The 27,748-nt window shown below is 38.4% G+C and overlaps 1 protein-coding gene across 1 annotated transcript in view; it reads left to right on the forward strand.

The window, feature by feature from the left end:
- COL6A6 (collagen type VI alpha 6 chain) overlaps nt 1-27,748 on the forward strand; it is a 109,818-nt gene that overhangs the window by 43,893 nt on the left and 38,177 nt on the right. Inside the window, exons 20-27 of the mRNA XM_067737430.1 lie at nt 6,446-6,481; nt 8,363-8,425; nt 10,449-10,511; nt 18,135-18,197; nt 22,292-22,354; nt 23,134-23,184; nt 24,840-24,875; nt 25,586-25,648. Of these exons, the coding sequence (XP_067593531.1) occupies nt 6,446-6,481; nt 8,363-8,425; nt 10,449-10,511; nt 18,135-18,197; nt 22,292-22,354; nt 23,134-23,184; nt 24,840-24,875; nt 25,586-25,648 (438 nt within the window). The remainder of the gene's footprint in view (nt 1-6,445; nt 6,482-8,362; nt 8,426-10,448; nt 10,512-18,134; nt 18,198-22,291; nt 22,355-23,133; nt 23,185-24,839; nt 24,876-25,585; nt 25,649-27,748) is intronic.

The following is a 27,748-nucleotide window of genomic DNA, read 5'->3' on the forward strand; positions in this document are numbered from 1 at the left end:
GGGCTTTCTCTAGTTGTGGCAAGTGGGGGCCACTCTTCATCGCAGTGCGCGGGCCTCTCACTATCACGGCCTCTCTTGTTGTGGAGCACAGGCTCCAGATGCACAGGCTCAGCAGTTGTGGCTCATGGGCCTAGTTGCTCCGCGGCATGTGGGATCCTCCCAGACCAGGGCTCGAACCCGTGTCCCCTGCATTAGCAGGCAGATTCTCAACCACTGCGCCACCAGGGAAGCCCCCACTAAGTACTTTTTTAAAAAGATTCTGTGCTTGACTTCTTGGGAAAGTACTGACATTATAAAACAAAATCTTTATCCATTAAGAAGAGATAACTTTAATAAAATATACTTAAATGCCTGCATTGGGTTCTAAATTAGACCTGTCTCTTCTCATTGTGCAACATTTTCTTTCCATTCTTTATTTAGTTATCCAGCCTTTTCCAACTTCCTCCACCACTCCCAAAATATATATATATATATATAATGTTTTAAAATTGAGCACAAATAAAGAGTAGTTTAATACATTTCATTTATTATGCATTGTATTTTCAAAGCAGAAGTTCATACAACCAGCTATATTATACTCCATCGGGAAAATATTTTTATGTCTTGGAACACATTCTTCTTTGCAAGGCACAGAAAATGGAAATAAGAACAGGGATTATGTTTAAAATGTGTAGAATTTAATTGTTGGGAAAGCCCTTTTTAATGCATCTAAAGATTTTTAAAATACATTTGCTATTTATTTTACTTTCTGAAAGGGTGTAGCCAGTTTACATACCCCAGGAAAATATTTTGAACTTAAGGAATATCATCCAAAAAATCCTGGCATAGGAGATGTACTTTTCTTTTTTCATAGAGGCTATAATCTCTCTACAGGCTAAGGCAGTGACACCATGTATTATTTAAATCACACAACTCCTGAGAAATATGGCCCCTTCTTGGGTTATAGATTCAGCAGTGTCATTGAGTAAAAGTAAATTCCAGCTAAAGATGGCACAGTCAAGGGTTTTTTTTAATACTGTTCCCCTTCTGTGCAACTCACCAAAAACAACAAAAGAAATTTAAAATAAATTAACAAAGAATGACTACAGCTTCAAGCCACACATGGTGACGGTATTGGCCAACTATTTTATTTTATTTTATTTTTTAGAGGTTTTATTTTACTTTATTTTACTGAAATATAGTTGACTTACAATGTTATGTTAATTTCTGCTGTACAGCAAAGTGATTCAGTTATACACATATGCACATTCTTTTTCATATTCTTTTCCATTATGGTTTATTACAGGATATTGGATATAGTCCCCTGTGCTATACATTAGCACCTTGTTGTTTACCCATTCTATATATAATAGTTTGCATCTGCTAACCCCAAACTCCCAATCCATTCCTTCCCCACCCACCCTCCCACTTAGCAATCACAAGTCTATTCTCTATGTCTGAGTCTGTTTCTGTTTCATAGATAAGTTCATTTATGTCCTATTTTAGATTCCACATATAAGTGATACCCTATGGTATTTTTCTCTTTCTGATTTACTTTACTTAATATGATAATCTCTAGGTCCATCCATGTAGCTGCAAATGGCATTACTTCATTCTTTTTTATGGCTGAGTAATATTCCATTGTACATATATACAACATCTTCTTTATCCATTCATCTGTCGATGGATGTTTAGGTTGCTTCCATGTCTTGGCTATTATGAATGGTGCTGCTATGAACATAGAGGTGCATGTGTCTTTTCTTTTGTCTGGATATATATGCCCAGGAGTGAGATTGCTGGATCATATATGGCAACTGTATTTCTAATTTTCTGAAGAACCTCCATACTGTTCTCCATAGTGGCTGCACCAACTTACATTCCCACCAACAGTGTAGGAGGGTTCCCTTTTCTCCACACCCTCTTTAGCATTAGTTATTTGTAGACTTTTTAATGATGGCCATTCTGACCTGTGTGAGGTGATACATCATTGTAGTTTTGATTTGACTTTCTCTAATGATTAGTGTTGTTGAACATCTTTTCATGTTTGGCCAACTGTTTTAAAATCTGGATCCTAATAAGGCAGGCTTTGGAAGCTGACGCATACCAACTCAAACCTGAATCAGGGATCAGATGTATCTAAAAATAGCTGCTCTAGTCCTGAAAAAGCTGATGAACAAAATCCAGGGGTACTGTAGATTTTGAGAAGATATGGGAATATACTGATACAAATACAGTTTAGCAGAGGAGGCAGAAATAATGAGAAACTGAAGACTGTTCCATTTTTAAAATTACAACTAGTAGCCTAGGCCAGGGAGGCTGCAAAGATAGAAGAAACAGTAACGGTTACAACTCAAAGAAACTATGACTTAAGGGGCTTTGTGTGAGTTCATGTCTCTTAAAGGCCAAAATTTGAAGGAAGAGGTAGCCATAAGTAAAAGAAATAATTCACAGTGACAAAGTGTTTGAAACAACATATCTGTATCAAGTTTACTGTCACAAGTCCGGCTACACCCCATACAGTTATTCAGTAAATGGGTAGCCCTATTCAAAAGTGATTAATAATCAGAAATATTAATAGGTTTTATTATGAATTAATTGGATGATTATTAATCAGGACCTATGCATAGAAATTGCAAGAGAAGAGGAGGAAAACTACATGAGCAAAGGACAGACAAACCCTCATTAGAAGAGGAAGTATTCAATGATAAAGAAGAATAACTCTGGCAAATAGTTCTCCAAAAAAATTAAGACAAATGATTGCTCTAAGAGTCTAAAGATCTGACAAGACAATAGAAAGTGAAGAAAGCAAACTGGTAGTGCTTGGGGAGCAATGGAAAAGGAAATACGTGTAGAACTATGATATATTAGAAGCAACAAAAAATTAGAACAAGGATGACTGAAAATATATCCAGGCATATGGTAATCAGGAAGCCACAAAAGCAGTGCTAGAGATGGAATACTGACAATGGAGAGCCAATAAATGTACAATTTGTGTTATTAAACACACCAAATGTAATGTAAAAAATTTCAAAAATGTAATAAAAGATAACTTCTTGAAACAAAGACTCAAATATGCAGAAAGAAAAGGCATACTCTGACTCAGCGAAAAACACTGATACAAAAATATCAACACTGAGCCACATTGCAGTGAAATTCCCAAACTTATTACGGAAAAGAAGAATCAAGAATTTCCAAGCAATAAAGGTAGAAAATTCAGTCTGTCTTCAGCCTTCTCAACATTCAGGGCCAATAGGGAGCAGTACAATGGCTACAGAGTTCTGATGGAAATAAAGTGGTCCAAGATCTTTATACCTACCTAAGATGTCCTTTAAGCATATAAGTAATCAATATGATCAAGCCTTCAAAAACTCAAGCAATATAACCCCCATGATCCTTTGTGTAGAAATAAGACTAAACCATAGAAATAATGATTACAGGAAAAAATGTAAATGTTATACATTTGACCATCTAAAAACCATCTGCAAATAGAAAAGTGGGAAAAGGTATGGGGAAAGTTCCAAAATACTATGTCCTCATCTTTCATTGCAGGGAGTCAATGTCTAAACATCATCATAAGCTAAAATATGTATCAAAAACATACCCTAACCTCCTAATTTTTAATTTTTTTTAATAATCATTCTTTCCTCTTTGAGAATTATATATCTCTTACTGTCAAGAAATATTACCACCTCACATTTCCAATTCTTTGTTTTGTTTTTTCTTTTATTAAATACAAGTGAAAGACACAGAGAACAAACGTTTATTGATAGTGTTTCAATAAACTGTGACAGTGAACCAGAGAAAGATTTTGGATGTAAAAACAAGTTCCACATCCCTTACTTTGCCTGAATATAGGGTTGCATTCGGTTTCTCCTAACACAACTGGATATATCCACCTAAAGCCCAAGTCTAAGCACATATACTTCCTGCTCCAAGAAGCCCTGTGGTTTCTGTTAAATGGAAGATGAACCCTTCAGCTTACTATTTTCAGCCTAGTAACCCTGTTACTCCCCTTTTCTCTCACCTTTGACCCAGACTATCAAACACTCTTCCTAGTTTCCAGACTCTGCTTCATTACTTAGGCTGTAGTCTCTGTTAGAAAGATTTCTTTCATTCTCTACCTGTAAAACTCCTACACATCCTGTGAAACCCATCTCAAAAATCTCTTTCTCTAGGAAGATTTTCCTGAAATGACCAAGTGGATATGATTGCTTTTTTTAAAACCCATATTTCTTTGTTTTTTAATTTATTTTATTGAAGTATAGTTGATTTACAATGTTATGTTAATTTCTGCTGTGCAGAAAAGTGATTCAGATATATATACATATATGTGTGTATATATATATATATATATATATATATATATATATACACACATATATATATGGTCTTTTTCCTTATGGTTTATAACAGGATATTGAATATAGTTCCCCATGCTATACAGTAGGACCTTGTTGTCTATCAATTTGATATATAATAGTTTGCATCTGCTAATCCCAAACTTCCAATCCATCCTTCCCCCACCTGCCCTCCCTCTTGGCAACCACAAGTCTGTTCTCTATGTCTGTGAGTCTGCTTGTTTCATAGATATGTTCATTTGTCTCCAATTTTAGATTCCACATGTGATATCATATGGTATTTGTCTTTCTCTTTCTGACTTACTTTACTTAATATGATAATATCTAGGTCCATCCATGTTGCTGAAAATGGCATTATTTCATTCTTTTTTATGGCTGAGTAATATTCCATCGTATATATGTGCCACAGCTTCTTTATCCATTCATCTGTTGATAGACATTTAGGTTGCTTCCATGTCTTCGCTATTATGAACATTACTGCTATGAACTTAGGGGTGCATGTATCTTTTTGAATTATAGTTTTGTCTGGATATATGCCCAGGAGTGTGATTGCTGGATCATATGACAACTCTATTTTTAGTTTTTTGAGAAACCTCTCCATAGGGGCTGCACCAACTTACATTCCCACCAACAGTGTAGGATGATACCCTTTTCTCCACACCCTCTCCAGCATTTGTTATTTGTAGATTTTTTAATGATGGCCTTTCTGACCAGTGTTAGGTGGTACCTCATTTTAATTTCGATTTGCTAATTATTTGAATTCTCTAATAATTAGCAATGTTGAGCATCTTTTCATGTGCCTGTTGGCCATCTGGATGTCTTCTTTAGAGAAATGTCTATTTCGATCTTCTGCTCATTTTTCGATTGGGAGAAACCCATAATTCTGTCTTCCCCTTTCTTATGCTGTTTGACATATTCTGCCTCATAAATATTTGTAATATTTATCTCCTACCCACTAACCCAGAGAGTGAGGGTCCTCTGAGGTCAAGAACTGTGTGTCATATTTATGCTCCTATGGTTCCCATCCTGTATGCTTTGTAGATAGTAGATCTTAGGTATATATTTCTCTGAATGAAACTGCAGTGAATTGAACTAGAAAAGATAAACCCTTGTGTAAAAAGAGTAGAGAGAGCTGCTCTTCATCTCTCTGATAGGGAGATTTAGACTTTCATCTCAAGATAACTCTTCAGGTTTTAAAGAAATAGGCCTCCAACCATTTCCCCAGACACATAGTCTATTTCCGAAATAACAATAGATTTTGACTGAAATATGATTAGAAGAATTTAAAGTCTGCAATACTGACCTCACATAGAAATTTGACCTGAATATCTCAAATTTCCATCAAGAAATTATTGTCTGATATTTATTGAATTTTGTAAATCCTGGATGTTATAACCTTATTGAGAGATCCTAAGTTAGACAATAAAATATCTTTGTCTCTTGATTCCCAGATTTATGAAATAGTGATCTAGAATATACTCAGACCTTAACCTTATATATGAGAGTAGTAGGAAAAATCCATTTTTTTGATTGAATATTTTATTAACATATTGAATTGAGTAACTCTTGATTGCTTAAGATGATTCTTTCATTTTTGACAGGTAAGCATATTTGGCTTCTTGAAGGGGAGGGGGATAAAATTAGTTTGGCTATCATTAGCTTCTGAAATTAATCTATAATAAAGTTCATAAAGTTAATTCTCGCAGTGTTTCCTCTGGCTTCCTGCCTTTTGACCACTTCTACTCCTGATTTCTGGCTTACTTGGTAGTACTTTGGAAAAATGAAAAGTACAATTCAAATCAGCCAATTTTGGTGCTTGTGACAAGTTCTAGTAGTAGTTTAGTGGAGGGTAAATTATTGACCACAGTCTATTCTCACAAGTATTTATAGATTTACATTATCTATAGTTTTAATTACCTATTGCCTGAGGATAGAAATTCAGAGTTGGCAACATTTTGCTTTCATGGTGAAGTGGATAATATAAAGCAGTATGTGGGAATTTTTCTTTTAATGTCAGTGACTTAAGGTGTCCATTACTAATTTAAATTAAACATAAAAAAGCATTTTTTCAGAGTTAAGGATATCTACCTTTTTTTTCCCCATTGTAGGCAGTTCATGGCCAGAGGGGACATACAGGCCCACAGGTACAGTGATTTTTTTTTTTCTTAACTGTAAATGATAAATATTCTGTGTCTAGTCAAGGAGCCTGAATAGACTCTGGAAAGTCTCTTCCAAGCCTAAATTTCTTTTGCTTTTTGATAATAATGGTTGTAGAATCAAATTTTGGAAAACTTTTAGGCTACAATTTAAAGAATTCAAACCTTAAAAGAAAATTAAAATTTGAGTACTTTAATTAAAAACTCTAAAAATTAAAGTTAAGAGACAACACTTGGCCCAATTATCATTAAATTTAACTTTGTCTGGATTTCAAGTATTGATACAAACTCTAGTAATTCAGTGAGTGATCTTTCTTTTAGATTTTTGTTCAGTTAACTCTGAACCTTACTTATAATTTGCACAAACCCCTTTTTAACTGAGAGTACAGTAAAACCTTAATACAAATTAGATAATCTGAAGGTTTTGTTCAAAATTTGACCATACCAACTGTCATATCATATCCCCTTTGTACATATTGGTGATAAATGTATCATGAATAAATAATTAATAAATAAATACATGAAACTGCAATATTTTTGAAAGAGCAGTGACTAAGATTTTACAAAATTGAGGAACCACACATCTTCAGCTTGAAAATACAATGAGGATAAATAACAAATTCACTCACAATCACATCATGGTAAAACTCCAGAATGTTAAGAAAACATCTTAAACACTACCAGAGAGAAAAGACACTTTTACCCGTGAGAGGAATAACCAATTAGATTGCAGCAGGCTTCTGTTCAACAATAAAACATACCAAAAACAACAAAGTAATGTTTTTCAGGTGCAGAAGAAAAATAACTGTTAACCTAGAATTTTATACCTAGTTAAACTATGAATGAATGTAAAACAGACATTTTCAGATAGACAAAGACTAAGAATTTACCATCCACAGATGTTACACACACACACACACACACACACACACACACATACACATACACACACACTTGCACACACTTTTTTCAAGGTTAGACTGCAACAAAATGGAGAGTGGATCCAGAAAAATGGCGTGAAATGAATGAAATGAGATTGGGAAGAGAAAGTGTTGAGAAATTTCCTCTTTATGATTTCTAGGAAAAGCATCAGTGAGGGACATTTAATCTCATCTAACTGTGTAACAACTGAGATGTAAACTTAAGCTATCCAATAGTCTAAATTAAACTTTTTAATCTTATTTGGAATTCTTATCTGTGGCAGAGTTCAAGGGCAATATGAAGGGAATGCTCAACTTTTGGTCCCTAGATATTCAATCTATTTGGATATAAATACAGTGTAAGATGCCTGGAGATTTTTTAAGAAAATATGGAGTAAATTGTGAGTTTTTTCAGGCCAACACCCAAGTTTGATACAGTATATAACAAGTATTATAGGAAAAGAAGGGATGTGTGTGTGTGTGTGTGTGCACATGCACACATGCGTGTGTATAAAGAATGAAAGCAAATACACCAATATATTAGCTGTGGTTATCTCAGCTTGATGAGATTATAGAAGTTTTTTTTTTTTTGTGGTACTCGGGCCTCTCACTGTTGTGGCCTCTCCCGTTGCGGAGCACAGGCTCCGGACATTCAGGCTCAGCAGCCATGGCTCACAGGCCCAGCCACTCCGCGGCATGTGGGATCTTCCCGGACCAGGGCACGAACCCATGTCCCCTGCATCGGCAGGCGGACACTCAACCACTGCACCACCAGGGAAGCCCCTAGAAGATTTTTATTTCCCTTGTTGTATTTACCTTTATTTTTCATATTTTTTGCAAAGATTCTGCACTTCCATTGTGACTGGAAAAATATTTAGAATCTTGCACATAAAGAAGACAAAATTTCTCAGGAAACAATGTTAACAGTTTGATTTCTCTCTCCCCACAGGGGAAAACAGGCAACCCAGGCCCAGATGGACTTGCAGGGTCACTGGGACTTAAGGGTCCTCAGGTACGTATCAAGACTAATCAGGCTTTGAAAAAATGGTTCTGAAGAACCTAGAGGCAAGACAGGAATAAAGACACAGACGTAGAGAATGGACTTGAGGACACGGGGAGGGGGAAGGGTAAGCTGCGTCAAAGTGAGAGAGTGGCATGGACATATATATACTACCAAATGTAAAATGGATAGCTAGTGGGAAGCAGCCGCATAGCACAGGGAGATCAACTCAGTGCTTTGTGACCATCTAGAGGCGTGGGATAGGGAGTGTGGGAGGGAGACACAAGAGGGAGGAGATATGGGGATATATATGTATGTACAGCTGATTCACTTTGTTATACAGCAGAAACTAACACACCATTGTAAAGCAATTATACTCCAATAACGATGTTCAAAAAAAAAAAAAAAAAGACTAGTCAGGCTTTGAGAATGGAAAGAAGAATCTGAAGCCTTGATAGAATACCTCCAACCGCCTTGCAGAAGCACAGATGTTTCAAGTGTTTTCGGGGTAGTAAAGTAAGGAAGCAACACAGTTTTGACTTGTACAGCATTTGGTCTCCTTTATCTGAGTTTTGTCCCAGTCAAGAGGTGGAAAGGGAATGAACACGCTGGGTAGTGGTCCCTGTGCTGGCTAGTCCAGGACAGGGTCCAGGCTGGCTAGTGTATCCTAGGGAGACAAACCAAGGAAAATACTGAGCCTCAAAACTGGAAATTTTGGTCAATTTAGCAAGTAAGAGCTCAGTGTTATATATCTGGATGCCTGTGATGTAGAAAAAGTGACTCTAGCCTAGGAAAGAATTGTTCCAAATAGAGCTGAGGTCTTCAGCGGGGTTATCTATAGTCATCTTTCTAGCTCACTTCTCCAGGGAGCTGCCTCAAGCACTTTTTCCTTTGCAAGGAACAAGCCATGGTTGGCTCTTACCCTGATTATATGAGGGGAAAAGAAGCATGTGGCAGAAAGAGCAAAATGTAGCCTAAAATAATCATGAGAAGGGAAGGGAAGTCCTCAAAAATGCTGAGGTGAAAGAAAGGTCAGATATAAGAAAGTTAGAACATTTTTTTTTCTCTCCAAACTTTTACTTTTGAAATCTGAGAAGTAAATTTGCTCTTTGGCAAATGCAGGATAAGCAATGGTCCTGCAATTTTTCAAAGTTTTAGTTCACGTAGATTAAAAAAATTGAAGTAACTATTATATGTTAACAGCCTGCTGCACTGAAGTTGGGCAAAATATCCTTAGACATCAGAGGAGAAACTTAATCCACATTTTACCAAGATTTCAGAGCAGTAAACAGTCTGCCCCTGGGACCTCTGTCTCTTTCTGACTCAATGGCTTTTCTTTGTCTTACTTGGCAGCTGAGGAATGTTCACTTTTCTTACCTTCAAGTGAGAAATATTTGCCACTGAGATCGTAGGGAAGCATTTCAATAGATTGGCTGGCTTTACTTCATACTAAACAAATAATACTACATCTCTTCTTCCATTTTATAGACTCTTACTTTTTTATGACATAATTTAAAAGGAGATGCAAAAACAAAGCACAGCATGAAGGTTCCTCCGCATAACATATGAAGCCAAAGTTAATAGTCAACATAATATTACAGAAGTAGAATTATCTAAATTTCATCTTACCATGTGCCATGTCTTAGTATTCAGTGTGGTCATTAAATAGAAAATCCACTTAACTATCCCAGTTTCAGATTTACATAAGTAAGGGTTATTTTTTTAACTTAAGAAATACATTTATTTTGAGTACAAAGATGCTTAGGATAATTAGAAAGCAATACCGGAAAATTCGGCTCTTCAGTATTTCTTCAATTTGACTACAAATGCCCAACCATTTAAGAGCTAGGTTGGACCCTGTATCCTTGCAGAGAGGGAGAGCTCGACCGACCAAGACAGAACCAAAACCATGAGTGAAGTTCTCTTTCTAATTTCTGTCCACGTTACTGACTTAGCTTTTCCATTTTTAATATTCAAGTTAATAATCTAGTATTCTCTTTTAGGGAGAGAATAATGCTTTAATTCTCTGTTGTAGGGCCCAAGAGGAGAGGCTGGTATGAAAGGAGAAAAAGGAGGTCTGGGAAGTAAAGGTCCCCAGGTATGTAATGAGAGACAGTGACTGCATCTGGCTTTGATCTTGGCTTGAATGTGGATGTCCTTATGGTTTCCTCCCTGCAGATGGAGTTATCTACTGCCTGTGAACCAGCAAAGTGTATGAAGTTTGACTTTGGGGGTCGATGTAGTGGCCACATCACATTCTGTTCCCTACCTTACGGAGTGGGTGTCGTTATGTCAGAATCAGACACAGAGGTAGAAGATGGCAGCTCAGCCATTACTATGAGGTTAAGAATTCCTCCTCTATGTAAATCAGGTCACATGACTTCCTTATCCCCGTCCTCAGGGGCTTCCTTTTGCACCCAGAATACAACCTACTTCAGTGGTCCTCAACTAACCACACATGAGAATCTCCCAGGATAACTGTAAAATACTCTACCACCTGGAACTCTCCCCAGACCACTTAAATCTTAATTCTCTCCAGGTGGTTCTAATATACACACCCAGCATTGGGAATGAACTGTCCAATATCAGCACGTCTCTACCTTCAAAGTGCATAATAATCACATAGAGAACTTGTTAAAATGCAGATTCTGGGGACTTCCCTGGTGGCGCAGTGGTTAAGAATCCGCCTGCCAATGCAGGGGGCATGGGTTCGAGCCCTGGTCTGGGAAGATCCCATATGCTGCGTAGCAACTAAGCCCGTGTGCCACAACTACTGAGCCTACGCTCTAGAGCCCATGAGCCACAACTACTGAAGCCCATGCACCTAGGGGGCCGTGCTCCCCAATAAGGGAAGACACCACAATGAAAAGCCCACACACCACAACGAAGACCCAACATGGTCATAAATAAATAAATAAAATTATTTTTTTTTTAATGCAGATTCTGATTGAGTAGTTGTGGGATGGGGCTTGAGATGCTACACTTCCATCAAGCTCCTAGGTGATGCTGATGCTGCTGGTCCCGAGACCACACTCTGAGTAGCAAGTCCCTGTACATGATCTGGTCCTTGACTACCTGCTATCATAGAATATACTTATTTGCTTAGCTGTGTGTCTTCCCTTCTAGACTGTAAGCTCTGTGATGGCTAGGACTTTGTCCCAGAGCCCAGAATAAGAGTGCTTCCACACACATTTGTATAATGAATTAATCAGTAAATGAATGAATGAGTCTCAGTTGGGACTTGTGCTCTGGGCTAACATGAAGGTAAAGGGAATCCATTACTCTGTGTCCATTAGTTAAACTGGGCAGTGGTCCAATGCTTAAGTGGATATGTTCATCATCAAAATTTTTTAGAAGCTATTTGCATGAACTTGTATCTCATGACCCAATATTTTAAAGCATATTAATTCCTGCTCATAATGATATTTGTTCCTAATTTTGATGAATGTGCCCCTTCAAAAAGCATGAAAACTTTAAAATTTCATGTAGGACTAAACTGATGAAATGTAGCTATTTTGGATTCACATCCTTGAATCATTGCTGGCACCACAAATCGGGATTTAAAAAAAAAAAAACAGTAAATGCCAAAGGAAACATATATGTGGTGATTATCTCATCTGTTTATATGAAATATTGAGATGTAAAAGGTTTGAAATCCAAAGAGCTTGGTAATTCCCTCACTCTAGAATCCAAAATTGTATCCAAGTGGCTATTACTCAAATAAGGTATTCCATTTGCCCTGTAGCATACTTCTATGAGAGGGTCCCCTTTAATCTCACCTTGGCAGGAATGGTCATAGTCATAAATCATCCAGCCTCTTGGCATCACCAGAGTTAGTCAAAAGGCACCACTTCCCTGTAGCCTAGCTCTTCCGTTTAACTGGCTGGAAAATGTGTTTCTTTCTTTGATTGCTTCTCTGGAAATATCCTTGTCAAAACAGTGAAAGTGCCATTTCAAAGATGTGTAGAATTTTCTGTGCTCAGGAGGTGATGAATTAGATCTCAACATTGTTGCTTTCAAAGGAAAACAATGGGAGACAAACACAATCAGATAGACAAGAGAGTATTATTTTTTATTGGCTCTATAAATTCACTGACATAGGCTTCATAATGTTTTACAGCACAAGGACCAGCCTCTTGAATGGAATTACATGAGTGTTTTCTAACTGCAGGCTCTAAAGTGTTTCTTAGGATGTACATTTAGAAAAAAGGGATGTGAGTTCTGTTGACAGTGTTCTGAAGACTTATTAATTTATGCACTGTTGGGGAATTCGGCTTAGATCAAACGTGCTAATCCAGCCAAGTATATAGCTATGAGATAAAAGAAGTACAGTCCATGGTACAATGAGAAAGAAGAAAGAACTTTGAAAGGAATGGCATATTCTTTTGTACCTTCCTTTGTTCCTTTCTTGTTTGGTTTACCTTCAAGTCCTACACTAATATAACCAATGCTTAGAAAAGAAATGGAAAATAAGATGTAAAATACTAATTCCAGTTAGAGCTGGAATTATTCTTTAAATACTTAGAAATATCATATGAAATATCAAGTATCACATGAAATATCAAGAAAGGTTGAAATTATTCAGTGCAAATTTGGGATACAAAGTATAGTTTCTGTTGTTATTTTTCTAAAGCATAGCATAGTAGTCAAGGGCACAGAGTCTGGAGCCAGCCTGCCTGGGTTAGATTGCCAGGTTTGTATCTTCCTAGCCGTGTGGCCTTGGGCAAATTATTTAGCCTCTCTGTGCCTCAGTTTTCCCTGCTGTAAACTGAGAATAGTAATAATAGCTACCACATTGAATTGTTGTGAAAATTAAATGGTTTAATATATATAAGAGCTTAGAACAGTGCCTGCAATATAATATGCATCATATAAATGTTTTTACTACTATATTGCATCAACTTTACCTAAGTTAACAGGCTCATTTTATGCCCAAAGCATGCTAATGCCAATCCAAAGAAGGCCATAATAATAGTAACACTATAACAATATATAATCTATATTGCAGTCATTGAATTTCATCATTCTGCATAATCCAGATTGGATGATCCATCAACCATTTATTTTACTCACTTGACAAACATGTACTGAACACTTCCTGTGTGTCAGGCCCTGTAGTAAAATAAAAGGGTGAATGAATGAAACATAGACCTAGCCTCAAGTGCTCCCAGTCTCATAAAGGAAACTCATGCAAACAAATAATTGAGATGTGACGTACTGAATGTTAAAATAGAATTATACCCAAGGTAGAGTGGTGGGAGAATGGATGAAGTTAAAGGAGGAAGAGAGTGGCTTAGCTTTTGCAGGATAAGGAGGTGTTTTCCAGGTGACCAAGGGAGAGGCAGGCACAGGAAAGGAACCAGGTTGTCTGAAAAAAGATCAAGGTGAGTTTGGGAAACCATAAATGGTTCAATGTGGATGGAGTGTAGGGTGCATGCAAAAGGATCAGAAGTTGAGGTTGGGGGCCATCTCCTACACTAGCACCATCCAGGGCAGCATCTTCTCAGGTGTCTTGGGGTTTGCTCTTGCATTAGCTCACCCCTTGCTGGTCTCTTGATTTTTATTTCTCAGACTTAGCTCATATCTGACTCTTACAGAAGCTGAGCATTTAATCTCCTTGAGTTGTTCCATCCCAGCATGATATTTGCTGGTTGTGAGTGTAGAAAAGATTTTACCCCTATAAAACTGATCCAGATTCCTTTTAAGTATGGGAAGAACCCACACCTCTTGCCCCTGCCCTGCCATATCCCACCCAAAGTCAAAGTGTTCTTGGCAGTGCCCCGGCCATTTATCCCAAACTCCTAGTACAATCCCTTGTGATAAGATGCTACCTGAGGACATTTTTAAAACATTTACACCTCCTCTAAACACCTCCTTTCTATCCTCACTTAAGCAGTTGTGCTTGCCAAGGACTCTGTGTCAGAGTCTCAAAGGGAACGTGATCCCCAGCCCAAGTCCCCATGTTGGAGGTTAGATCTGGCCCCAGCCTCCTGCATCAAGCTTGGAGATTCACATTTTTAAAACTCCAGTCTCAGCTGGTGCACAGATGGTAAGAGTTTTGGAATCCTGTCCCAGACATGGGCCTCAGAACAGCAGACAGAGTGGTTGGGAGTTCAGTCTTTAGAGTCAGAATCAGGTTGCGTTCCCATCTCATCCTCTTATTAACTGATTGATTTGTGGTTAAATGCTTTGAGAATCTGTTTTTGAGTGGTAAAATGGTGTTAAGAATATGTATCTGAAGTACCAAATGTAAAATAGATAGCTAGTGGGAAGCAGCCTCGTGGCTCAGTGCTTTGTGTCCACCTAGAGGGGTGGGATAGAGAGGGTGGGAGGGAGATGCAAGGGGGAGGAGAAATAGGTATAAATGTATATGTATAGCTGATTCACTTTGTTATACAGCAGAAACTAACACACCATTGTGAAGCAGTTATACTCCAATAAAGATGTTAAAAAAAATATGTATCTCATTGTGTTGTTGTAAGGATTGAAGAAGCCTATATATAAATATATACCTCTTAGTACAGTGCCTTCCACAAAATAAATGCTCAATAAAAGGCTGTCATTACAACAAAGCCAATGGAGATTTGGCTAATGCTCTTTCCCTTTAGATGCCCTGAGCTCCTTTTTATACTCCACAGCTTCTCTTGATCTCGGATCCAGGCAAATTTTTGACTCTTGATATCTTAGGGGTGGCAGGGAATTTTCCTTCTTTCCTTTACAAACATAGTCCCTTTTACAACCAGCTGTATTTGAGGAGGTAATATATCTGGGTAACAATTCACTGAAGTTTAAGCCCCATTCAAGCAGTCACAAACCCTGGTTTGGTACTTTGTGTGATTCTGCACAGGAAACAGGATCAGGTTTTCTGATATTCTAATTACAAGACTGTCCATTTCTATCCATCCATCTAAGAAATCTTTTATTTTGAAGGACTTTCAAACAAGATTATCTCTCATTGTGCTTGTGTGTGCTTGTGGGGACTATACAGGAAGTAATCTCTGAGAAATCTCCTTCATCTCATAGAACTCATTATGTCTGAAGGAAGCACAAAAAGTGAGTTCTTAAGCAAGATTTCCAATATACCTCTTATTGTCAAGGACAATTAAAATCTCTCTACTTCAGAAGTATGTTTCATGTACATGTGAAGTACATGAAAATATCATATGGAAGACCAACAAGCTAAACACACTATTTCATCCCTCTTGGGGACCATTCCTGGATAGGTGGATGGATAGATAGAGAAATGGATGGGTGGATTGATTGGTTCTACATACAATACTAAGTTCCAGAGATATGAAGTCAATAAGATGTGCCCCTTGTTTCAAGGAGTGTACAGGCTGGCATCTAGTGGATGAGAGAAATAAATGAACAACTACCTACAGAGTAGAGGAATCTGTGGGACAATTATGTGGCCCAATTCAGCCAGGGAGTTCAGGTCTTCTTCTTGAAACAGTGATGCTAAAAGTAAGATTTTCAAGAAAGGGAGATTGTACCTCTCCCTAGATGGGAAAATGGAACAGCTAAGGGAACATCTTGTGTAAGTGTGGAGACATAAGACAATGGGAAGAATTTGGGGACTTCAGATGGTTTGACGAGCATGACCATAGAGTGATTGATGACTGCAGAGGCATGCAATACCCACATTTTGAGGGATTTTACATATCAATAAAGACCTTCAATTTTATTCTGAAATCTACTCAGAATTCAGAATTTCAGACAAAGCGATAGCATCGTCAGCCTGACATTTTAAATCAAAAGAGAAAAAGAAAGGAGAATGGATTAGAATGAGGCCAGGCTACATTCAGGGAAGCCTGGAATTTAGGCAAGAATGCAAGAAAGGCCTGAACGTAGGTGATGGCCATGGGAATGGAAGAGGGATGGATACAGAAAGGGGATAGAACCTGTAGGACTTGTAGCTGATTGATTTTGAGAGATGAACTAGAGGGAGGGGTCTAGGATGATTCTTAGGTTTCTGGATTGGGTTTCAAGAGAAGTAAAGTGTGGCACCATTCCTTATGAAAAGAATAGGACTGAGTGTGACTGGTGGCAAATATGATTTTCTTTGGTAACCAGTTCCTATGAAATACCCAATAGGCATTTTAATAGATGATTCTGCTGTTCAGTTGAGTGGTTTGGACCAGAGTCATATATTTAGGAATCATTTTGTGGAAGTGGTATGTGAAAATATATGCGGTGTGACTCAGGAAGAGGGGATGAAGTGAGAAAATAAGGTTAGAGGAGCCCTGGGGTACATGGAGATTTAAGAGGCAAATAGAAGACAGAGAATCTTCAAAGTTTACTGAGAAGAGACCAGAAAGGAGCCAGGAAGACCATGGTAACTTGGTGTTACAGAAGTTAATGGAAAAGTTTCAAAGAACACATGATCAAATTCAAGTAAGGTAAAAGCAGAAAAAAGTCAACTGGATTGAACATGCAGGTCATGGGAGCTCCATGCAGTGATGGAAGTAAAAGAAGGGAAAGGGTTAAGAGCTTTGGAGGATGAAGAAATTTAGACTTCTTTTTTAAGATGAAGAAGAGGGGAAAATGGAAGATTGTGGGAAGATCATTATTATCTTTCCTAGTAGCTAACTCATTGTTCAACAATCTTTCCTATTAGGAAATTTTTTATGTTCAACTTATTACATCTTTAATTCTTTAAAAGATGAAAAGGTTAATGTTAAATTTTTTCTCATAAAATTAATTTACTAAGTATCGTGCTTATTATACAGATTTGGTTTATTTATTTTTAAATTATAGTAACCATGGCAAAAAAAATGTGAAAATGATTTCAGTTCACTGGTGTTTGGACTATTTACAAGTACCTGTAAACAGTTTAACCAAAAGAGATATCTGTTGCCATATGTTTGGATATCCCAAAGAAAAAATCCAATCCCAAGTGTCAATAGCATAGGAAGGCAGTTGGGCTGCCTCTGAATTGGAATTTTTTAATGTTCAACTCTAAAGCTGTTCCAAGAAAGTATGCTTTCTAGAATATTAGAGACTTCTATTATATCAAATAGACTTTCTATATTGATGCATGGTATATTTATCCATTTGTTTGAATTTTGTTATTATGTTCTTCAGTAAAATCTTAAAACTTTCTTTATGTAGGTCTTTTATCTTTCTTGTTAAATTTATTCTGAGTATTTTACAGTTTTCTTCTCATATTGATAAATGGAAATTTATTTACATTTACTTTTCTAACTTTTCTAGGAAAGAGAAAATGATGTCAGAATATTTATCTTGTACCACCTGAACATATCTTATGAGTGCTAATTATCTTTAGTAAAGTTCCTTGAGTTTTCTATTGTATTAATCATATTATTTTCAAATAAAGATAAGCTGACCTTAACAACAACATGATTTTTCAAAACGAGGAAACAGGAATAATACAGTCCAAGGCAAACGTCATCTGAAATGCCTTCTTCAAATTTTAGACATTTTAGCAACATCTGCTATAAGAGCAAAACAGTGAGAAACTAAAATCTCTTTCGAAGAGAAGACTCACAGGGAAATACAATCATTTAGGCAACATCTGGCCTGAATTACTTTATTAATTTTCTTTTATTTACTAGTCTTCATTTGACAGCTGTGATACTTTTTTCCAAAGCCGTAACTCTTTTCCCATCTGTGGTTTATTTTCCTCTTAGAAGAGACACAGAATGTTTCAAGGAAAGCTGCTTTATGTTCAGCTATATTTGCACCCCTTGTTTTGTTCCAGGGGCTTCCAGGACCAGCAGGAGAGGCAGGGGGTCAAGGCCGTGTGGGAAGCCAAGGAAATAAAGTAAGTCACATTCTTTTATACACACCAAAGCTGAGGTTTTCTCCTCAAGGGAAGTGTGTCTGGTTATATTAGCCAGAGCCCTTTCAACACAAAAGAGAACATATCTCATTGCTCCTATACCCTGGCTTGGTTCTTAGAGAGCCAGCAGCATTTAAGGACGTGGGTGTGGACCCAGATGAGAATCCAGCTCAGCATCATCTCACAAGGGGCTACACCCAATCTCAGCTGAGGATCTCAGGGAAGGGGGACTGTTCTAGGGCAGGCCTTCCTTTCTTTCCCCCACCTTCCACCCTTCCTTCTCTTCATTTATTCTTCCTTTATTTCTTTCCTCCATTAATACAAACTCTCGCTGAATACCTTTAAAGACCAAGACACTACACTGCCATTCAGCTGGACTAAAGTCAGTTCCAGGAGAGCAGAGATCTTTGTCTGTTTTGCTGATGTATCCCTAGAGCTTTGAACAGTACCTGGCATGTCATAAGTGCTTAGAAAATATTTGTTTCATGAAAGAATTTCTGGGTTGTGTAATGATAAATATGACATAGAATCAACCCCACAGAATTGAGAATATTTTCAAGACAAGAGTCTATGACATAAAACACTAGTCAGGGATAGTGGACTGAAACAGAGGTTTAAGCATAGTGTTAATAGAAGTATTTCTGGGCTGGGAAAAGAGGCATCATGAGGATGCAGATTTTGAGTAGACTTTGGAAGGTAAGAAGTATTTGGCAAGCAGAGGGGGCATGAAGAATTTAAGTTGAAGAAATAATGTGAAGGAAAACACAGGATTGGAAAAAAAAACCATGAGCCGGTATTTGGGGGATGAAAAATGATCCTGTTTGGGGGACCATAAAGAACAAGAAAGTCTGTGGTGACTGACTTGACTAGGTAGCCAGCACAGTGTTATTTACAATTTGTGATTGGCGTGTACAAGCACAGCCAGACTTTGGAAGGTCTTAAATAGGCAACTCAATGTGGGAATATTTTGAAGGATGAGAGATTAGAAGCTAGGAGGCAGGTTGGTGTCCTCTCACAGTCTCCAAGACAAGCAGTGATTGGATGACTTAACAGGGTGAGGACAGGAGGGACCCATGATGACTCTGTAGGGCTCTCCCAAGAGGGAACTGAGGCAGAGAGAAGAGGGCTGGATGACTCTGGGCTTCCAGCATGAGCAGGAACCCCATCACAGAAGTGGGAAAGTCAGAGTGAGGAATAAGAGTGAGGAAGAATGCTTTGTTTGGGGAATAGAGGAGAGGGTCTAGGACTGGTTGGAGATGGAGGTTTCAGAATCATTTGGAGTTTAAAAGGACTCTTGGTGATGACCATTTGTAAGAAGGGTAAGTGGAGGATGGGAAAGAAGCAGAAAAGTACACTGGATGCTGAGAAGGAGAGTCCTAGAAAGGGAGGTCAGGAGTCTCAGCTGGCATCGAGCAGGTAAGAAAGAGAGGACTGGAGAAGCCACCACATCTGATGGCTAAATGAGCCAAAGAATAGATTCCAAAATGTAGCAATTGACTGGCTGCAGAGGACTGAACAATGTGTTCACGAGGAGGAAATGGATGCTGGGCAGTAAACTACTCTTTGGAGAAACTAGGCTTTGGGGGTGAGATGGGACATTAACTGCTAGTACTGGCAAGGTCTAGAACAGATTGGAGCAGGCTATTTATTTGTTTTCAATGATAGAAGAGGCTGTAGTTTACTTTTATAAACAGAGAAAAGAAAAACAGAGAGAAAGGAGGAAGTTGAAGATGTGAGAAAGTGTAGATAATTAATGGAGAAATTTCTTGAGGGCATAAGAAGAGGGGCGAGCATTGGAATGGAGAACTGCTAAGAAGGGCGGACATGATGGAGCCAGCAGCCGAGTGTTACAAAGACAGCTGACTGCAGGATGAAATGCGATCCATGGATGACAAGGATAATCAGCTCGAAAAGGAAGGGATTACTAGAGCATGTGGTGTAGAAATAATGGTCTGGAAAGGAAAGTTTGGAAGAGATACATTGCTGCCTTCTTGCCCTGGAGAGGGCTCGAGGGGAAGTGGTGTCACTGGTAAGAACACAGTTTATCTTACAGTGAGGATGTGTGTGTGCAGACATCATGGGTGTATAGTGAAGGTTTGCATGTGAAATGAAGGCACTCCATAGGGTGTGTTGGAAGGGACCAAGACAGGGATGGAGGGACCCTAGAGGGGGATGTAGCTGAGCATGTAGAAAGAAGTGTGGAAGGAGATAGACAGGAGCAGGGTAGTTGTGCCAAAGAATATCATTATTAATAAGAGGGACTTTTGAATGGGACAGGCAAGAATTTGGGGGGTAAGTACCCTCAAAGCAAACCCAAACCCTTTGGGCAGCCCCAAGGTGGACCAAGTCTTCTAGACTCATAATTAACTGAGATGAGTCCCAGACACTTACTCCTGCCTTACTCCATTAAGCTCAAGTTCCCAGGGAGGCAAGCAACCCAGCAATTAATACTGAGCTCAACATCTGGCTGTAACCAATAATAAAGTGGTTGACCCTGGACAAGCCTCATGGCTTCCCTTGTCTTCCTGCCTTAAAACAGATGTTCTCAAATTTCAGTGTGTGTAAGAATCCACGGAGAAGCTTATTTATAAAGGCATATCCTTGGGCTCTACCACCAGAGACTGATACTGATGGGGTCCTGGAATTTCCTTTTTCCCGTGGACCCCAGGTAATTTGGAGGCAGGTGGCCCCCAGAGCACACTGTGGGGGACACCGCCCTGAAAGAAAGGCTTCAGGGCAGGTGATCTTCTGCCTCTCTTCCATGGAACCTTATCTCTTCCCACCGCCCTCCCCCCGGGGTCAGTCAGTGCTGGTGGACATTTGTTCATTTGGACTCCTCACATGTACTGTGTTGTCATTCTGTCCTTAACAATGAGTAAACCACTCCCACTCCTTCAGCATGGGCTGGGCTTCTTCCAACACTCTTTCTCCCAGAGAGAGCTTTGTGGAAAGGGCAGGGGGAATAACTAGACAGTGGAGAAACTTAGCCAAGCCTCCCTCAGTCAGATGGTCAAGGTTACCATCAATAGTGCCAGCCATGTTGATAGGATATAATCTTGATACAATGTGATAAAAAGGGCAATTCACCTCTGTGGTCTTTTCTCCCCAAACTCATAAAACACAGCATAATCATGAGCACAACATCAATCAAACTCCAACTGAGGGACATTCTACAAAATATCTGATCAATGCTTCTCAAAACTGTCAAGGTCATCAGAAACCAGAAAACCAGATAAACTGTCCCCATCTAGAGGCCTACAGAGACATGGGGTCCTGGAACAGGAAAAGGAGATTAAGTGGTAAAAGCTAAGGAAATCTGAATAAAGTATGGGGTTTAGTTAATGAGTTAATATCCATGTATTTGCTGTGACAAATGTTCCTACTAATATAACTAATGTGATATTAACAATATAGGCAGCTAAATGTGGAATGTATAGGAACTCTCTGTACTGTCTTCACAACATTTTGTACATTTAAAATCTAAACTTTAAAAGCTTTTTTTTTTAAGAAGAGGAGTTAACCTTCTTTTGTAAACCTATGTTAACTTTCCCATGTAGCTGGATTTCCTCACCATAATACTGAGATTGATTTATAATCTACAGTAGGTGTTCTGTTAGTCAGAAGTCAGAAACTATTGCCAGGGATGTCGTGCTACCTTGGCTATCTTGATTAAAAGTAGATTAATAGGCCTCTTGTTTCTGCAGCAGCCAGAAGATTTGCATGGGTCATCATGGAAAACTGTTTTGTTAATTTTTTAAGACAGTACAGAGCCTCCTTTTTGACTCATGGTAAGACATTTCCAAGGGTGCGGCTCATAGCACTGAGCTGCTAAGATGGCAACTTGCGCTAAACAATACATCAGACTTGCTGGGGCTTCATTTATCAATGGAGGAGACTTCACTCACCAACAACAGCAGTTCCTCTTGTATTGCTTACAGGCACAGTCCTGGCCACAAACTCATTGTCACTGTGATACACATGGATGCAGTTGAAAATTCTTGTCTTAGTACCATCATTTCTAATTTCCTTTACAAAAACAACCTAATAAGGACACATTTCATTGTTCTGTTTGACAGGGAGGACCTGGCGATGTGGGAGAAAAGGGAGCCGTTGGCCTTTGGGGTCCTCGAGGCTTGCCGGTTTGCATTTTATTCCTACTTTTGATCTGGCTCTTGGGATCCTTTTAGTTCAATAGATATCGGGTGTGGCTCTCTGAAGAGCATGTTGAAGATAACATCCTAATCTAGCTGTAGAGCTTTCTAGTGATTGAGATTTCATCCTCATCTTGACCAGCTTTTCCAAGGTAGCAACTTCCCAGGTACCAAGCATCCTGGCTGGATGCTCTTGAAGCCAAATGATAAAATGGACAAAACTTGTGTTTAACAACCCCATAACCTTTCTTGCATTCTTTCCTCTCATCCAAACCCGTTCATGGGAAACTAAGCCCACATTTCCCCCAGTGCTCAGGGCTTCTCACTAAAACCTCTACAAGGATCCAACAGTAGCCAGTGCCCAGACATTTAGGAGATCTTACTTTTATCCAGAAAACTGAAAATGGTTTAGAGCTAAGGTATTAAAATACAAATGTTATCCAGGAGAGATAACACTTCTACCTTCTTTTATTAAGATTATTATACACCTGAAATTTTCTCATTTAATCCTCATAACATGATGAACAGGTATAATTATTATTCGTCTTTACAGATGAGACAAGTGAGATTAAGTGACAGTGCCTTGTCTGTGCCTGTTATTGAGAGTTTCCTTTAGTGCCACTATGTCAGTGGCCTGCCCCAGAGGGAGAATCCTGCTGCCTAATTTTTTCTAATCAAACCAAAAAACTGGCTGTCTAGTTCTCTTGTGAATAAGCCTGCCTCTGTCTGCAGTAGGGGATGTTTGTAAATAATTGCTTTGTTTACAGGGTGATGATGGTAACCCAGGTTATGGTAGTGTTGGAAGTAAAGGAGCAAAGGTAAGACACATCGACTGAAAGCTGGTCATTTTCCATTTATTTTTTGTTGCTCTTTATGGCCACATTTAAGAGAAAAAAGAAAGTAGTGAATAAGGTAGACTTGGACCTTCATAGATAGATTTTGATCATTTATTTGCTGATATCTTGTGGGGAATACGGTAGAAAAAAAGAAAACAACTTAAACCTAAGGGCCAGGCAACAAGTGAAACCTGAAATTAATTTTCTGTTCTTTGCAGAGATGCGCAGCCAGGGCCTGACTGGTTCCAGCCTGAACATTACATCTAATCTAAAGCCTTAGGGAGGCATTCCAAAATTTGTCCTCTGACTATGTTTACTCTAATCATTAGTGAGAAGTTTTACAGGGCCTTTCCAAATGCATTGGGCCAAGCAGTAACTTCAAAATTAAATCTTGTAACTTTATATCAGAATTATAACTTTATATTGTCACTGAATATTTAAGTGTCTGGAAGTAAGATAAATTTATCAAAAGCAGTGATTGCTATATACCAACAATAACCACTTAGAAATCATAATAACATCCACAAAAACATAATATAGTTAAGAACATCCTTTCTACAAAAATGTTCAAGACCTATGACCAAAATTACTGAGATATAAAATTTCAATAAATGGAGACATACCAAGTTCTGTTGGAAAGTCTAAAGCGTTATAAAGGATCAATGTAATTCTAAATGAAATCCCAATGGGAATGATGCAAGAGGCTGTCTGGAAGAATAAACAAACCCCAAACAGCTAAAATTTCTTTAAAATAAACCTAATGAATGAAGGATTTCCAGTGAAATTTTCATTAGAATAGAGAATAATTGAAAACAACCTTAATATTTGTTAAAAATGGAACTATTAAGTAGCTTATAACATTGAAATATTAGCCACTCTTTAAAATGAATGTAAATGTTTATACATAATTGTATAGAACTTCTGTGACAATGTCAAGTAAAAATCAGAATGTAATAAGAAAAAACATTTGTCCCAATTGTCTAAAATGCATTTTAGAAATGCATTTAGAAAGATTAAAGAAAATATGACAAAATATTTATAGTAACTGTTCTGGGAAGTGAGATTTAGGTGATTTTTCTTCTTTCTATCCTTTTATATTTTAAATATATTTGAGGAGATCTTACTTTTAATGATCAGAAAATAAACTTTATCTTAAATAAAATATGTTTTTCATCAAATGAGGATTATCATACCTCTTCAACTATAGTCTGTGGCCAAAGAAGTTAAACAGAGGACCAGAAAACCAATGATCAAATTTAGATGGCAGGCTTCCCCAATTTCTTCCCCAAAATTGAAATCCATTTAAGAAGACTGTTTCAGAAACACTTGGCCAGATGGCCAGCTATCCTGTCGAATGTCTACATTTGAAGGAGAGCTGATGTGTAATTCCTCAGATGTGTGCATTTACCCATTTGTCTTAGGTTGTCATGATATTTTGGTGAGACCAGTAAATAGTTTAATTTAGAAATTGGAGTTAGTTTCTCAAATCGTGCCATACAGTTTCATTTTCAATTGTTCTGGCCCTTCCTTGGTTCAGAGGCACTTAAACTAAATAAGGCAGCAGGCAAAATTAAAGTCAATATAAGCCTACCCTGGTGATATGTGCATATATTAATTTTCTCCACTGTCGATTATAGGGGCAAGAAGGATTCCCTGGAGAAATTGGACCTAAGGTACCGTGTACTTCATACTAACTAGGTATCAATCAGAGATACTCCTGGGCTTATGAAATGTATTACAGGATAATAGAAGGATAGTTAATTATAAATGAATAAAAAGAAAACTTTATGGGGAAAGGGGAGAAGGAGGAAGCAGACTTTTAAAAATAATATTTCATTTCTAGTTTTTAATTCATAAGTAAAGGAAGAAATCATCCTTATTTTTCTCCTCACGTGTACTCCTTCCCCTCTACCATATGTATTTTCCTCTTTGCTCAAAGGGAAGTAAAATGTAAGGAAAACCAAAATTACCTGATCTCACCTGCCTCAATTCTCCCAACGTGTTTATAAGGCACCTTCAGATAATAAGTTAGCGATGCTGTCCTCTACCTTAAGGCTTTCAGTTCTGCTGGAAAGATTCTGAGCTCAGTAAATGCTAGGTCCTGTGATTGGATCAGGGGACAAAATGAAAAGCACAGTTCATATCTCCAAGGAGGCAGTGTTCTGGCTGGAGAGACAGAGAAATAAAATAGTGAGGCTCCAGTGTACTGTGTTGAGAATTTAAAAGTGAGGGGTTATTGGGGGGAAGACACTTCAAAGAAGACTATTAAAAATAAAAATATATGTGAAAAATGTCTTCATGTTGGAATCAGTATAAAAATACAATGAGATATATCCCTTTGATTTTACTAACCATTTTATTTTATTTCTCTGAACTTATTTAGGGTGAGGTTGGGGACCCTGGTGGTCCAGGAGAAACTGGACCCAAGGGCACTAGAGGCAAGATGGTAAGTTTCTCAGGCTGCAAAGCCTTACAACCTCAGCTACTTTGGGAAGTCCTTTTTTGTTTATTTATTTATTTATTTTATTATTTTTGGCTGTGTTGGGTCTTCATTGCTGTGCACGGGCTTTCTCTAGTTGCGGTGAGCGGGGGTTACTCTTCGTTGCAGTGCTCAGGCTTCTCATTGTAGTGGCTTCTCTTGTTGCAGAGCACGGGCTCTAGGCATGCAGGCTTCAGTAGATGTGGCACGTGGGCTCAGTAGTTGTGGCACACGGGCTCTAGAGCGCAGGCTCAGTAGTTTTAGCGCATGGACTTAGTTGCTCCGTGGCATGTGGGATCTTCCCGGATCAGGGCTTGAACCCGTGTGCCCTGCATTGGCAGGCAGACTCTTAACCACTGCGCCACCAGGGAAGTCCTTTTTCATGCTTTTACAGTCATTTGAGTTGTCATTTGGTCCCAAAGACTTGTAAAACGTGTGGTTTTTGTTAAGGCAAACTTGGGGAAGGGAAATGATATTTTACTCATCCTTCATTGCCAGCAATAAGGTTCGTAGTGACAAAGTTCACCTGATCTGGTTGACAAGGTACCATTCTTAACACTGGAAATAAGTTGTGTGTTGTTTCTTAAAGAATCCTTGTGGTCAAAACTGTTTTTGCACCACAAAATATGGCCAGTTTAATCCCATCCCCCCCGCAGATCTCGTGTAATATAATGCCCACTGACATCTTGTCTCCCCTGTTAAGGTCTCGTTAAACTACTTTAATGAGGTGGTCCTCTCCCAATTTAGCTCAAGAAAGTATCTCTTGAGCTCTAGGAGAAAGTTTCCATTTATTATGTAAAATAATATACTGTAATGAATGCGTCCTTTTTATTCCCTGGAGGACCTAGACATTGCCTAATGCTTTGGACCACTCAGAATAAACACCCATCTCCGGCACCCTCAGAAGCATCAGCATCCCGAGGTTCCCTTGGGTTCTCGTGTGCTAAGAATGGATTTTGCCTTTGCTCACTCTTTATATATCATAAGCTGCAAAACTGAGATGGTGGCTTTATAAAAAACAAAATCTTATGACAATTATCTCCTGAGACCATCTTTATCTCTTTTCTTCAGAGCAGCACTGATCAGGTAAACTGATCTTGATACCATGTCAATTGCTGGACAAGAAAAACACAAAGTCTGATAAAACTATTATTTGAGGTGGTTTTTCAGTTTTGTCACCATAGTTAGTTTTACTCTGATCTGTTTTTTTCCTGGAAAGTATAACAAAAACTTTATGTGAAGAGATTATTTATGTGGGTTTTAGGGGTACAAAATAAAGAAATTTCTTTCCCTCCATCCTGCTTTTCCCAAGAGGACTGTTTCCTGGATATAATTCTTTTCTTCATACATGTTTTTGGATAACTATCCTTTAACATTTTTGTTCTCAAAAAAAAGAAGAAGAAGACCAATAAAAGAAAGATAATTTGAAAAGACTTTCAAATTAATCCAGATCTCTGGATCTTTTCCCTCTACTTGTTAATGAGGTAGTTTACCCTTGAACATTGGAGGCATGCAAATATGGTCAGCAGCTTCTTGGGTTCCCTTGCTGCCCAATGGCACGTTAATCATTTTTAAAAAGCAATAAACTAATGGGGAATAAATATATCATCTTTTCCTCTTGACCTTTGGTTACTTGAATTTTTTTCCCACATTGGACAATTCACCACTGGTTTTTTTTAATATAAATTTACTTTTTATTTTTATTTATTTTTGGCTGCGTTGGGTCTTTGTTGCTGTGTGCGGGCTTTCTCTAGTTGCGGCGAGTGGGAGCTACTCTTCATTGCGGTGTGCATGCTTCTCATTGCAGTGGCTTCTCTTGTTGCAGAGTACAGTCTCTAGGCATGCAGGCTCAGTAGTTTTGGCTCGTGGGCTCTAGAGCGCAGGCTCAGTAGTTGTGGCACACAGGCTTAGTTGCTCCACAGCATGTGGGATCATCCCGGACCAGGGCTTGAACCCGTGCCCCCTGCATTGGCAGGTGGATTCTTAACCACTATGCCACCAGGGAAGCCCTTCATCACTGTTTCTTAACTTGCTTATATTTCACCTGCCATGCTGCTTTCTCTACAT

Source organism: Pseudorca crassidens, chromosome 5 (genome assembly GCF_039906515.1).
Source record: "Pseudorca crassidens isolate mPseCra1 chromosome 5, mPseCra1.hap1, whole genome shotgun sequence".
NCBI lineage: Eukaryota > Metazoa > Chordata > Mammalia > Artiodactyla > Delphinidae > Pseudorca > Pseudorca crassidens.